We start from the raw sequence: 14,497 nt of genomic DNA on the forward strand, positions 1-14,497 counted from the left end.
AATAACCAGTGAAGGCCCAAGTAAGCTCTCCTCCCCTGACTATGTATGTAAGTCATTTCCAGGGCCTAAGTGCACCATCTTTGTTCTTCTGCCTGCCACATGCATGGTTTGAAATTTGGCAGCTCATGTTGGTGCAGAATCACATTTCACTTTGGGCTATACTTGATGCTCTACTCCACACTTCCCAGTGTCTGTCGAGCATCTGTGCAAGTCTGCTCTTCCTTCTTTACTTATGGAATGGGAAGCTCAGCCATGGGTACATTATTCCATGCATTCACACCTCCAAAGTATTAAGGCAGAGATTAACATTTTATATCAGAATAGATTTTATATCAACAGCTTTATATCAGAATAGAAGTTTTGGCAGAGGTATTACTGAGGAATGATTTTCTAAATGTATATCAAAATTATTTCTTACTGTTTTCCAAGATGGTCTAGAACATAATTTAGAGTGAATTTTGTCTTGGAGGAGGAAACTTTTATGAAAAGTCTCTGTAGGTGTCTGCCATGAATAGATTAAAAAAGAAGAAGAAAGAAAAAGAATGAAAGAAAGGAGGGGGGAGGGAAAGAAGGAAGGAAAGAAAGGAGGGAGGGAAGGAGGGAAGAAAGAGAAGGGAGGGAGGGAGGGGAAAAATACCCTAGAGGGCAAAAATGAGTTTTTCAGTCTTTTGCATAGCTTATGTTCCATTTGCACCCTCAGTAAGTCTGTGAGCTCAGACCCTATTTGCTGCAGGGAACAGTGAAACTTATTTGAAGCCTGTGTTTTAGCTTTAAATTTTATGCAAACATTACATTTTACTCCACAACATAGTCATTATTGTTAGGACCTAAAAGTAATAGTTTCTATCTGAAAACGTTTGAGTAATATCACCCCTCCAGGAAGGTAGGCCATTTTACCCTATGACTGGGTACCCCAAATCCCCACAAGAGCATGCCCAACTGGAAGAAGAAAGGGAGGGGCTGAATGAGCTGCTGACATGTTTCAATCAAGACATGTTTCTAATTCACTCTCAAGGGCAGCAATTCCCACAACACAGTTGTTGTAGAATCATAACTTTAGGCAACTGGAAGGGATAATGAAAAGTTCTGTGGTTCATGCCCTTCAGTTTTAAGGTGGGAAAGTGGATCCCAGAGAGGTTTAATGGCCTGGAGTCACACAGCTGGTTTCAGTTTGACTTAGAGACAAACCGCTCTATTCTACTTACGAGTCTTCTCGATGAGCCCTTCTCAGAGCTGGTGCACACAGATCACCAGAGGTCTGCACAGAATGCAGGTTCTGACCTGGAAGGTCTGCGGCGGGGCCTGAGACTCTGCATTCCTGGCACGGTCCCCGGTGATGCTGAGGCTGCAGCTCTCTAGTGCCCACCTCGATTCACAGGCTCTAGATCACGATTCCCAAAATTGGTTTGACTGTCATGTGCGTAAGTATTGTAAAAGGCCCTCGAGCGTACCGCTCCGACTGAATCAGACTTTGCATTGGTAGCAGTGCCTTATCCCAATACCGGCAAATTTGGGGAAATGGTCATCTGCTTGAGCAGCAGGGGTGGAGTTGATTCATATACCTGCCATGTGTGCATCTTAGGCCAAAGCGAATCTGCTTAACTGTGCACTATAGGGTTAATAAGTCAACCCACAACGAATGAAAATTGATCATTAAGAAGTGAAAATAGCAGTAATTTACACTTAGAAACTGAGAATATAGCAATTAAAAACTCTGGCCTCACTTAAGTCAGCACCTATAATGTCTTAAATAATGAATATGTATCCCCCAAATTGTGGGAATTTGCACAAGCCGATGCACAGCGGGAGCTGCGCAAGCTTAATATTATCATTAGAGTTCTCATTTAAACTTTAGGTAATGTGATATATTTTGGTGGGAATACCAAGTATTAGCAATTGTTAATAACCAGCTGGACTACTAAGTAGCCATAGTCATAAAGAACTATGAAAGCCTATGAGATGGTGTGCTTGTGGCCCATAAAAACAACATTTTAGAAAAGACATAACATTTTAGAAACAGTCCTCATTCTATATTCTTTGAAAATCACTGCTAGCAGTTGCATTAAACAGAATACTCTGTACCTCGTGTAAATCCAGCCATATTCATTATAGTAACCTGTGCTTTTCCATGTATCTGGTACTATGATAAGAGCTTGTTTAATGACCATGGGATGATGGCTCTTTAGACCACAACTCTGTTAGTGGGATGCAGCATCTCATGGCTTTATTCTGATGTCTTCAAGGTTGCTCAGAAAGTGCTGAAGAATGCCAAGCAGGCATGCCAAAGATTAGGACAGTACAGAATGCCATTTGCGTGGGCAGCAAGGTAAGGACATCTTCCATATGTTTGATATAGATGTGGATATATGGAGATAGGTAGGTAGATAGATAGATCTATTCTGTTTATTGTCCAGAGACAAAGAGGATTTAAATGTGTAAAACTGAAAAATAAGAAAGCGCGCCCTATCTGAATAATCACTTAGTAGAGTCCCAGAGAGGAACAATGCTGGCTGGAGGAGAGCTGTGCGAGGCCCGGCATCCCAGGTTCCAGCCACATGTCCTGAGCTCAGCTTGGGCAGCAGCCCGGGGGTGAGGTGGGGGGTGGGTGGGGAGGGGGTGGGCTGGGTGGGGAGCGAGGTGCCTGCAGATCATCCTTAATTGTGAGCTCTGCTTCTGACTGTGTATGTTGTTTCCTAAGCATGAGCCATTTGCTGGAAATGTTTTCTATGTAAATTGAGTTAGTTGTGTTCATCCTCATAAATGTCTTCCATGTTTTTAGATAATGAAATTTCTGTTAGCTACAGCCAATGGAATAAATTACTCTTCACATGGAAACCAAAGTTAAGTTGTGGATTTATTTTGGTCTTTTGGAAACTCAGTTTAGAAATGTTGTTTGGCTATTTTAGGACGTTGTTTAAGGATGCATCCGGAAACCTTGACAAAAATGCCAGATTCTCTGCTCTCTACAGGCAAGACAGCAATAAGCTCTCCAATGATGACATGCTCAAGTTACTGGCAGACTTCCGGAAGTGAGTCTCAAAGCCTTACTTATTATTTGCACACCTGAGAAACAGAAGGTGTTTGCTGGGGAGGGGGGCAGTAGGCTTCATTCAAATGTCAAAGGGCCTGTTGGGTAAGCATGGAACTTTACCTCATGTCCTTGGGAAGGAAGAAAAGGTTTAAAATTGAAGAGTGTCCTGGTTAATTTGAATTCTTTAAATGATGTTTTTGGTGGTGCTGTGGAGGGTGGGGTGAGAGTAGAGATGAGCACAGGGAGGAAGGAGACAGTTGAGGGACCTTTGGCAAGAGATGGGAAAGGACTCAGCAAAGCCAGTGCAAGTGGCAGTGAGAGAAGGGGACTAATTGGGGTCACATCAGGGGATGCACTGTTCCCGATTGGGTGAAGGGTGGAAGCAGAGAGCAGTGGGTGGGTGGCACAATGGAGTGACTCAGGTACCATTAATTGAATGAGTGATGGAAGGGAAGGACGATAACTTATATAGTGCTTGCTGTTTACAAGCATTGTTTCGAATGCATTACCCATATTCATGAGTGTATGAGTTTCCTAGAGCTGCCAAAACAAAGTGCCACAGACTGGGTGGCTTAAACCCATGGAAATATATTCCCTCGCAATTCTGGAGGCTAGAAGTCCAAAACCAAGACATTGCAGGGCCGCACTTGCTCCAAAATCTCTGGGGGAGGATCGTTCCTTGCTTCTTTCAGCTCTGATGACCCCAGGTGTTCCTCGGCTTGTGGCAGCATTGTTCCAGTGACTGCCTCTGGCTTCACGTGGCCGCCTTCCCGTGTGTCTCTGGTGCAAGTCCTTCTTATAAAGGAATGTGTCATACTGGATTAGGGCCAACTCCAGTGACCTCATCTTCTCTTGATTACATCTGTAAAGACCCTGTTTCCAAATAAGGAGACATTCGTAGGTACCAGGGGTTAGGACTTTAGCAGGTGTGTTTGGAGACACCATTCGGCCCACAACAAGGCGGTGAAGAGAGGGCAAGCAGTGGCCGGAGCAGCCTGGCTGAGAATCTTCTATCACTGTGTGATAGGTGTTCCTATTTGGTGTTCCATCATAATGAGTTCACTTTGAAACTTAGAAAACTGATTTCCTTTGCTAGGGACATGGTTTTAGACATTCTCTGGGAAAATTTTGGGAATGAGAAAGAATTGAGGGTATTAAAAAATAATGAAATGAAAAGAATGGCCAAGAGCCAGCGTCTCGTTATTCTGTACCATAGGAGCTTTACAGTCTTAGCTTTTTATTTTGGAAAAACAAAAAACAAACAAAAAAACACATTTCAAAGTAACAGTGTCACTTTGCTTAGAACTCAGGACTGGTTGTTAAAAGTTCATTTTTGCCTTGTTCTTACTTCTCTCGCCCTGATTTTTCAGAATTCCAAATAGAGTCGTAATTAGCATCTCTTAAAAACGTTTACTTACTAATAGTGAGTATTATCATATATAGCATGTCATCATACAGTAATTACTCTCATGTTTCCCCTTTGCTTGTAGAATAAAAAGTCATTTTACTTTATTTTGTTTTTTGAAAACTCCAGTCACCTTTAGTTAAATAGATTACAGTTTTCTTGCACTAGACTGCCATACAGTTCTTAATAATCATGATGTGGGTCCAAATGTAGTCACTTAAGAAGGTGTATATACTATCTTGTTCAGGAGGAGAAAGTGTATCTATGTCACCTCATTTTTGAGAAGGAAGTATTTTATATATTGCCTTTTGAGTGTAAATGAAGAAATGGATAGGCAAATAGCTAACCAGATGGAAAGATAGGCATAAAATAGTCATATGGGATATACACCAAAATGGTGGTCATGGTTGTCTCTGAGGGATGGGTGTATAGATGGCTTTTCACTTCTACTTTATAGCTTTCCATGATTTTACGTGGATTTTTTTTTTTTAAGATTTTATTTATTTATTTGACAGAGAGATACACACACAGCGAAAGAGGGAACACAAGCAGGGGGAGTCAGAGAGGGAGAAGCAGGCTTCCCGCGGAGCAGGGAGCCCGATGCGGGGCTCGATCCCAGAACCTGGGATCATGACCTGAGCCGAAGGCAGACGCTTAACGACTGAGCCACCCAGGCGCCCCAAGGACTTTCTTTTTTTTTTTAACATTTACTTTTATATTCTGACAAATAATGGAGTTCTTTATGTGTGATGGAGTTTGGAAGCCCTATCAAAAGTTACGTCCTACACTGACTAGCTTGAGACTACCCTGGCTAGTGGTGGTGCTTTGGTGGTAGCCCCAGCTCACAGTTCTGTTCCTCAGTGCAGGCCGAAGGATAGGACTCTACAGGTTCGTTAATGAAAAAATTATCTGAGCCAAGAGGCCATGGCCAGGCAGCAAAAAGCACAGACCTTCCCTGGTTCAGAGCCCAGCAGCATTCTCCCTGCACGCCGGGCCTTCATGGGTGTGCTCAGGAGGAAGGATCTTGTGGGAGAAGCGTGCTCCCAAGGGCCAGTGAGAGACACAGAAACCTGCAAATAGGGATGTGATGCTATCAGCATCAGAAGGTGCAGCTGTTATAGGGGAAGCTTTGTCTTTCCTTCTCAGCAAGAATCCAGAGAAATGCCCATGTCCGCTCCCTGTGCTTGCCACAGTGGAATTAGGGAACTGGAGGTTTCCTTTTTCCTTTCTAACCTTAGCATTGCTCTTTTTCTTTCCTATCTCTCTCTCTCTCTCTCTCTCTCTCTCTATCTATCTATTTATTTTTTACAGAGAATAATCCTGTGTCACTGGCCTGGGCACCACCTTGGGTGCAAAGCTATTGCTTCTGCTCACATGATTGTCTCAAAATGTCATTTAGTAATGGATGGGAAAAATTTTCTCAAGCTGCCCCAGTCTAGAAAACAGCTGCCAAATCGCATAAGCCACTTCTCCCTTTCCCTCGCAGTAACTACCAGGGGATGTGTTCCAAGATTTAGTAAGAAAACAGTTCTGTCAGGTAGATGGTATTGCTGACATACATGCTTCCAGAAATATTTATCTAAGAAGAAACACTTGGTATTTTATGCTTGATTTGCTCATGATGGTGTCTTTTCTAAATTCTGCAGGAAATCTGAAAGCATGAAGGTAAAGTATAAAAATAGACATTCCCTTTTAAATGTAAACCTTTTTTTTTTTTTTTTTTTTTTTTCCGGTGCAAAAAGGTGTTTTTATTAAAGCATGGAGACAGGACTGTGGGCAGGAAGAGCTGCCTAAATATAAACCTTTGTTAATGCTACCATACTGGGTAGTTTAGTTAATAATATTATTAGGGTTTGTGCATGAGACTTACGTATATGTGTTTATTTGTACCTCTGTGTTCTTTGTGCCCAAGTTTGACATTCTTATCCCCGTTTCCCTTTGGTTACACTGCACTCAAGCTGGGTGGGGCTACTTGTCTTTCTCTTAAGCCATTGGGTACTTTCACCCCACCACGCTTTGCCCTCTGCCTAAATCGTGTCCTCTTCTGCTTTGGCACTCTGAGGGACCCCTACTCCTCTTTCAGAGTCCAGTCTGTAACATCCATGTTGGGAGACCTGGGGCAGGTTGTGCAGCTCCTCTGCTTGAGTCTCCTCTTCTTTTTAAGGGGGAACCCTAATGGCCCTTGTAATCCTATAACTGTGGTGAGGAGTAAAGGAAAATGCATGTCAGAGTGCTTTCTCTCACCGAGAAGACTCATCTTGACCCCTTCCTTCTCAGTACACTAGACACTGGCCTTCCCCTGGAGGTTTACACACACTGTATGAAAGTAGTTCTTACATATGTCTTGTTGAGGACGGGAATCATACCGTGTTTGTGTTCTGTCTGGGTGCTCAATCGAGTGCGTGTTGTATCACCATAAGCACTTGGTAAATGGTAATTGAAATTTCTCATAGACATCAATTCAGTGATTTCGTTTAAACAAAAACATCTCAAATTTCTTTCAGTCACATAAACATTTTTTAAGTGACTCCAAAGCTTTTAGGGACTATTTCCTTTTACAAAAATATAGTTAGGAGATTAAACTCACTGCCAACAGACCCAGGCATGCCTGTATTGCCAGTTAATCACTTTAATGGGTCAGGACAGACAGTAGAGAAGGGGGGGACTGGGCTGCGGAAACACGGAGGTGAGGACACCCAGTCTGTTGGCGGGATGACTGCTGGTTTGTGATACTCCCCCTGCCTCTGGGGATTGTTGAGCAGTTGTATGGGCAATGGGAAGAGAAAACCTTTCCTTTTCCTAAGAGCGAGAGTTTGAGCCTCATTCCTAGGTTTATATGTATACAAAAGCAGTTCCCAAATTCCAGACACCCTACGTGTGTCTACTTTATACATTTATTTAATGAAGTTTTAGGATGGGTTTTCATGCTCAAGTATTTTAAGTTTTGCGTGGAATATGTATGCTTAACAGATTAAAAAACAACAACAACAACCTAATCCCAGTCATAAGAGAATTCGCTTTGTGTAATACACACACACATCTCCCATCACTTTGCAAATGCATATAAAAAAAGGCAGAATTTTTGTTGTTTGTGAGGTTTTAATGTCTGATAAGCCAAGTTCAATAAAACCCCTAAACTTTTGAAGTAAGTTTAAGACTATATTTAAAAAACTAAGCTTCCACAAAGCCCATGTGCTGTGTGGTATGCAACTAAGCTCAGATCTGTGCTTTCTTGGAAATTCATGGACATAATGCCTCTATAGAAATAGCAGCCAGAAGTAAAAGCTCTCAGCAGAGGGAAGAAACCAAATGAGAAATAAGTATAGTTAGACACAAGTAAATAACACATTATACAAAGAGTTCCAGTGAAGATTGTTTAATTAAAATTTGTTGCTTAGAAGTCCACTTATCAAAAGTTCATATGAGGATGATGTCAGAATAATAGAAAAAGTGGTGAAGGAGGTACCTACTCATTTATGGGTAGAAGTAACTGGGAAGTGGTGAAATACAGCGCTCTTGAGTACTTATATTTGGAAGTATTCTTTGTACTAAACAGAATACTTCTGACTCGAGGAGGCAGAGGCAACGTCATAGGTGTCTCTAAGATTTGTGGGATGCAGTATTTTGTGGTATGCTGGCAGTGTTGACTTGTTTGGATGAAGAGGCAGAGCAAGGCACTATATGTCAGGAAAATTTATAGCTGCATAGAAACCCATGGGTCTAAGGGTTGATGTCCCTGAAGAGCTTTGTGTGAAGCTGAGAGAGACTCCGACAGTATATCATCTGGGGAGCACGCAGTATGCGGGAGACCAGCGACAGCTCCCAGGAAGTGATTGTCAAAGGCACAGTCTTCCTGCTAGTAGCAAAGAATATCGTGTTTTTGAACAAATCACACAGTGGGCACAGGGACAAGGGGTAGGGGTGATGCTGGGCTGTCACTGGACATCTTTTGGCCAGAAATCTTTTTAACTGAAGGCAGAATATGTGGAAAATTGTGGACTTGCCTTCCTGATAGTGATCTCTCTCAGGATTTCAAGGAATTGCTCATTTAAACTCAGATATAAACAAAAGACAGGTGGAAAGGAGAGAAACGCTAGGAGAAACGCTGCAAGTTGGAGCTGGCCGTGGGCAAAGATGAATGTGCTCAGCATGGTCTTGTAAGGACAAGAATTTAAGACTGTTGGGGCGCCTGGGTGGTGCAGTCTGTTAAGCATTCAGCTCTTGGTTTTGGTGCAGTCTCAGTGTTGTGAGATTGAGCCCCACGGTCAGGCTCTGTGCTCAGTGGGGAGTCTGCTTGAGATTCTCTCTCCATCTCTCTCTGCCCCTCTGCTTGTGTGCATGCTCTCTCCTCTCTAAAATAAAATAAATAAATCATAAAAAAAAAAAAAAAATTTAGGACTGTTAGGAAGTCCTGATGCAGGTGAACAATACCCCAGAATAGACTGACATGTTACCTGTGAGGCTGCTTAACAGGTAACAGGAGCTAGGATAGGAACTTTTCAAAAATAGGAATAAAACCAAATGCAGAATCTGTAGGCCAAAAAGCTTTGATGTTTTTTGGCAGTGTTTTAAAAGACATTATTAAACCAGGGGGCTTATGAAGAACCATGAGGCAGCATTCTGTTTTCTAGGAATAAGTCATATCATGTTGAACTAGTCATCCTAACTACATTTCTGCTTTTCTTTTTTTAATTGGGTTTCTAAACTGGTACCACAGAGGAATGGAAAGCCTCTGACAAGTATATATTCTAATGTCCTGTGAACAAGTCAGAGAAGTGCAGTATGCATGAGTGGACAGTTGTTCGACTGCTGGAGTAACCAGACGCCAGGACCGGTGATGCATGGGCTACTATCAGGCTGCCGATGGGCCTTTAGAGGCTTGAGAAGGAACCTATGCTTGGCTGTATTCTGTGCAGTGTCATCATCAGTGACTTTTTTGAGAATATAACATGCTGATGAAATGCCTTCATGACATCAAACTATTAGGAATATCTAATACATTAGATGTTAGAATCTGGACTTAGGAGGCTTTGATCAACTAGAAATGGCTCAAATGTAAAAGAGTGAGATTTCCTCAAGGCAAAATCAAATCCTGTTCTGAGTTCCAAAAAACATAATTTTATGAATACAGGATGGAGAGAGATGGTATGGTAGTAGAGCATATAGAAAAAGATGTACATCACTACGATGGTGTGACTACCACAAAATAATAGTATTTGGCTACATTAGTAGAAGTGTATATTGTTCAAAACCAGATAGCTGCTTGATCCCCACCTGGTCAGACCTTTCTGGGCCTGTTGTATGCAGTTTGGGTGCCTGACATAAATGGGACGTTCTTCTAGGGGGAAATGGCATTGGAGGAAGGTCCAAAAACACTGAAAATGATGGATTTCAGCAAGATGTGGTTGCTGTTTGTAGATGGTTGAAAGGTGTTACACAACGAAGTGTAACCAGGGTGCTTGGTGAGTGGAAGTTCCAGAGAGGCAAAGTGAGGAAGAGCAATCTGGGTGTCAAAATGGCTGTGTTGAAAGTTTCCCTCCAGCTAGGAGGGGGTGATGTAGTAGCAGTTCTCGTCAGGAACGTCACAGAGGAGATTCTCGGACTGAGTTAGACCAAATACAAATCAGCCATTTCACTGCATACCTACTTTGTGTCCAGCATTTCACTAGACACGGGAGCCTAAGATGGCTTCTAGCTCTGTATTTTCATGACTCGAGCCAAGAGTGGGGGTGAGGATGGAGTGGTTCACGAAAACGTTAGCTATACCATCTTGCCGATATTCTTACCTAGATTTGTGCAGTCTAACACGGGAGCCACTGGCCACAGGTGACTACTGAACACGAGGAATACAGCAAGTCCGAACTGAGATGAGTTATAAGTGTAAAATACATCTGGATTCAGAGAATTAGAATAACTTTTTATACTGATTACATATTGAAATAAGAACTTTCGGGATATATTGGGTTAAATAAATATATTCTTAAAACTAATTTTACCTGTTTCTTTTTACCTTTTAAAGTGTGGCTTCTAGAAGGTTTAAAATTACTTTTGTGGCTCACATTATATTTCTCTGGGAAGTGCTGCTCTGGAATTTAGGTTTTAGAGCTAACCTAACTTATAAACGTGTGATTTTTCTCTTCTTCTGTTCCTAGGCCTGAGAAGATGGCGAAGCTCCCAGTGATTTTGGGCAATCTAGACATTACAATTGATAATGTTTCCTCCGACTTTCCTAGTAAGTATAAGTTCTCTGTAATAATCAGACAAAGTTCTTTTTGACTTTTACTTCAATTTGTTTGTTTTTAATTTTCCAGATTATGTCAATTCATCATACATTCCCATGAAGCAATTTGAAACCTGTAGTAAAACTCCAATCACATTTGAAGTCGAGGAATTTGTGCCCTGCATACCCAAACACACTCAGCCTTATACCATCTACAACAATCACCTTTATGTTTATCCTAAGTACTTGAAATATGACAGTCAAAAGTCTTTTGCCAAGGTGAGTACAAAGATCAAGGTTTGTTTTGATATCAGACTCTCTTGGGTTTTGGCTTCTCATGTTCTTTTATAAATACTTACATTAAAAAATAAAAAATAAATAAATACATATTCTGGCTTTTTGTTTCATTTGCTATTTCTTTTTTCTTTAAATATTGTTGCAGGCCAGAAATATTGCTATTTGCATTGAATTCAAAGATTCAGATGAGGAAGACTCTCAGCCTCTGAAGGTTTGTTTTTTATATATGTTAGCATTTTTCCATTTTAAAAATGGACCTGTGTGATACTGCACAACTAAAGGAATTTAACACATTATAATCAACACAGACACAAAAATACGTGACATCACAATATATAACCACATGTGCTGAACCTTACAGAATATGGAGTAATTGAGTTCTTGCTCCTCACTGACTGTTGCTGTTTTGTTATACTCTTTAGGGATGAAGGTTTCTTATGTATGTTCCATTCAGTAAACACACCATGTCTTACTATGAGCCAGCCATTGTGTGGGTGCTATGAATTGTATTAGTAAGATTGGTAACAGAAATAATAATAAAAATAGATTGATATTTGTTGTTTATCGTAGTATAGTAATAATAGGTAATAAATTAGTGGTGATGTTTATGGAATGCTTACTATAATGCAGTCTCTGAGCTTAGAGCCTTATAGGTATTAAGCTCCTTTAATTCCCCTAAGTATTTTTTAGATGAGACTAATGCACAGAATTTAAATAAGTTGCTTCAGCCAATCCATTAGTGGAATCACTATTCACACTCAGGTAGTCTGGCTCCAAATTCTTTACTGTAACTATGTGGAAATGACTTTGCAAGAAGGGAAGGAGACAAAGATGCAAAGAAGAATATAATAATAGTTTTTGCCCTCACGAAATTCACGGCTTAGTGGGAAAGGTAGTCATGGAGAAAAAACTCCTGGCACATAGAAATGGTTTGTTGTCAAAACTGAATAATTAATATAAAAATGCTGAGGGGTCACAGAGGAAGGATGGACGCATGGAAGTTTGGTGCACATGGAAGGGAAGATCATTCAGACAGAGGGATTGCATGAGCGCAGGCATGGAGGTGTGAAAGGAAACTGTGGTCAAGGTGCTGTCTAGTTACAGCAAGGACAGGTGTGTGTGCTTGGGGGAGGGAGGTGGTGCTGGTAGATGGACTGGAGGATGGGTTGGACCCAGGAGTAAGGGGGCTTAGGGGTCTGGAATCTCTTAGGTAGAAGAAATCCATCAGAGGTGGTTATAAGTTTATGCTGTAGGAATGCCTCTTGACACATCTGAGTTTAATTTCTGACTCTGTTAATTAAATACTGGTGTCTTTCTTTGCTAACTCTTAACTTTAGTGCATTTATGGCAGACCGGGTGGACCAGTGTTCACAAGAAGCGCCTTTGCTGCAGTTTTACACCATCACCAAAACCCCGAATTTTATGATGAGGTAAACAAGGAGGTTTTCTTTTCTTTTCTTTTTTTTAAAGACTTTATTTATTTATTTGACAGAGAGAGACAGCGAGAGAGGGAACACAAGCAGGGGGAGTGGGAGAGGGAGAAGCAGGCTTCCTGCTGAGCAGGGAGCCCGATGCGGGGCTCGATCCCAGGACCCTGGGATCATGACCTGAGCCGAAGGCAGACGCTTAACGACTGAGCCACCCAGGCGCCCCCAAACAAGGAGGTTTTCAAGGGAAAACCCAGTTAACCAGTTTTAAGGAAAACTCTTTAAGTTCTTTGCTTAGTAAAGCAAAAAACAAGAGAAACTGCATACTATACTGGAATTACAGTGCTAGAACTAAATGTTGAAGTATTTATTTTACATCGTCTTTTCTAATTACAAAAGTAACATTCATTCTAAAAACTTGAAAAATGCAGATAATAGAAAAGAAAAAGTCAAAATCTCTCCTCTATTACTACCACAATTAATATTCTGACATATATTCTTTCAAATTCATACTTAAGGATAGTTATATTTGTCAGACCTGAGAATCTTTCTTTCTCATTATTGGGTTTCTTTATGTAGAATGATAGTGTAGTTCATTAAAACTACTATATGCATCTTACTTTTAAATGTTCTATCCTGGTTTTTCATCATGCTGTTGCTGTGTTAAGTTCATGTAGTGGTTGATGTCGTGGTTTCCAGTTCTTTCTAGAGTTGAAATACCAATTCTCCCATTTCTGGTCAGTGAATGTCTTGGTCTGTTCAGGCTACTGTAACAAAATACCAGACTGGGTGGATTGTAAACAGCAGATATTTACTGCTCACAGTTCTGGAGGCTGAAGTTGTAGGTCATGATGCCAACATGGCCGGGTGACGGCCATCTTCCTCTTGGTCACAATTGTACCCTCACATGGTGGAAAGGGAGGGGGGAGGGCTTTGTTGGATCTCTTGTAAGAGCATTAATCCCATTCATGAGGGCTCCACCCTCATGACCTAATCACCCCCAAAGACCCCACCTCCAAATACCATCACCTGGAGGGGTTAGGATTTTAACATACCAATTTGGGAGGTGCTTGGGGACACAGACATTCAGCCCATAACAGTGTATTGTGGATCCATTTCTTCTTTAGCACAGTTTATGTTCTCTGATTTATTTGACTGCAAATGTTAATATGAGTTTGGAGACCCAATGCACAAGTGACATGTCGTGTGGCTGCTTTCATTGAGAATTTTTGTTTTAAGATATTAAAAAGGTTGTTATTTTGTCTTCCTTGCAGATTAAAATAGAACTGCCCACCCAGCTGCACGAAAAGCACCACTTGTTGTTCACATTCTTCCATGTCAGCTGTGATAATTCAAGTAAAGGGAGCACAAAGAAGAAGGATGTTGTTGAAACACAAGGTTTGGGATTTCATCATTCCCTTGATTGTTCATAACTTACATATTAGGTTCTTAAGTTTTATTTTGATTCTGAACCCTCATCCTCTTGCGGAATTTTTATTTTTTTAAAGATTTTATTTATTTGGGGGGGGGAGAGCATGAGCCAAGGGAGGGGCATAGGGGGAGGGACAAGCAGACTCCCCACTGAGCACGGAGCCCAAGGTGGGGCTCCATCCCAGGACCCGTAGAGCTTGACCTGAGCCAGAGTCAGACGCTACTGAGCCACCCAGGCGTGCCCCTTTGTGGAGTTTTTAGATGAAGTTTGTGAAGGTAGCATGCCTGATCTGCATATGTAAGTTTTTATAAAAGATCATTTTAGAATTATAATCCCAAAGAGGCCAAAGTACATTGTAGACAATGTTCTGCAGAGACTAGATTCAGGGCCTTAAAGATCAGGCAGTTTAATGGCATTGACTTTCTTTCATACGTTTTCAAATACCTACAGTGAAGTTTTTTGTGCTTTTTTTCAACAGTTGGATATTCCTGGCTCCCTCTCCTGAAGGATGGAAGAGTGGTGACTAGTGAACAGCACGTTCCTGTCTCAGCCAATCTCCCATCTGGCTACCTTGGCTACCAGGAGCTTGGGATGGGCAGGGTATAGGACTTTAAGATTGATTTATCCTAGGACCTTCAGAAAACATGAAAAATCAGCGAAAGCAAGAATAACACAAAAAAAGCAC

The 14,497-nt window shown here is 41.4% G+C and overlaps 1 protein-coding gene across 4 annotated transcripts in view; it reads left to right on the forward strand.

Annotated features, from left to right (window-relative positions):
* Window positions 1-14,497, forward strand: part of DOCK9 (dedicator of cytokinesis 9) — a 214,996-nt gene that overhangs the window by 114,502 nt on the left and 85,997 nt on the right. For all 4 annotated transcript variants that reach the window (XM_044913528.1, XM_044913529.1, XM_044913526.1 and 1 more), the window contains 8 exons: window positions 2,244-2,326; window positions 2,907-3,029; window positions 10,589-10,668; window positions 10,748-10,935; window positions 11,099-11,164; window positions 12,291-12,383; window positions 13,655-13,778; window positions 14,291-14,412. In XM_044913528.1, the coding sequence (XP_044769463.1) occupies window positions 2,244-2,326; window positions 2,907-3,029; window positions 10,589-10,668; window positions 10,748-10,935; window positions 11,099-11,164; window positions 12,291-12,383; window positions 13,655-13,778; window positions 14,291-14,412 (879 nt within the window). The remainder of the gene's footprint in view (window positions 1-2,243; window positions 2,327-2,906; window positions 3,030-10,588; window positions 10,669-10,747; window positions 10,936-11,098; window positions 11,165-12,290; window positions 12,384-13,654; window positions 13,779-14,290; window positions 14,413-14,497) is intronic.

The sequence above is a fragment of the Neomonachus schauinslandi genome, chromosome 3 (assembly GCF_002201575.2).
Source record: "Neomonachus schauinslandi chromosome 3, ASM220157v2, whole genome shotgun sequence".
NCBI classification, from domain to species: Eukaryota; Metazoa; Chordata; class Mammalia; order Carnivora; family Phocidae; genus Neomonachus; species Neomonachus schauinslandi.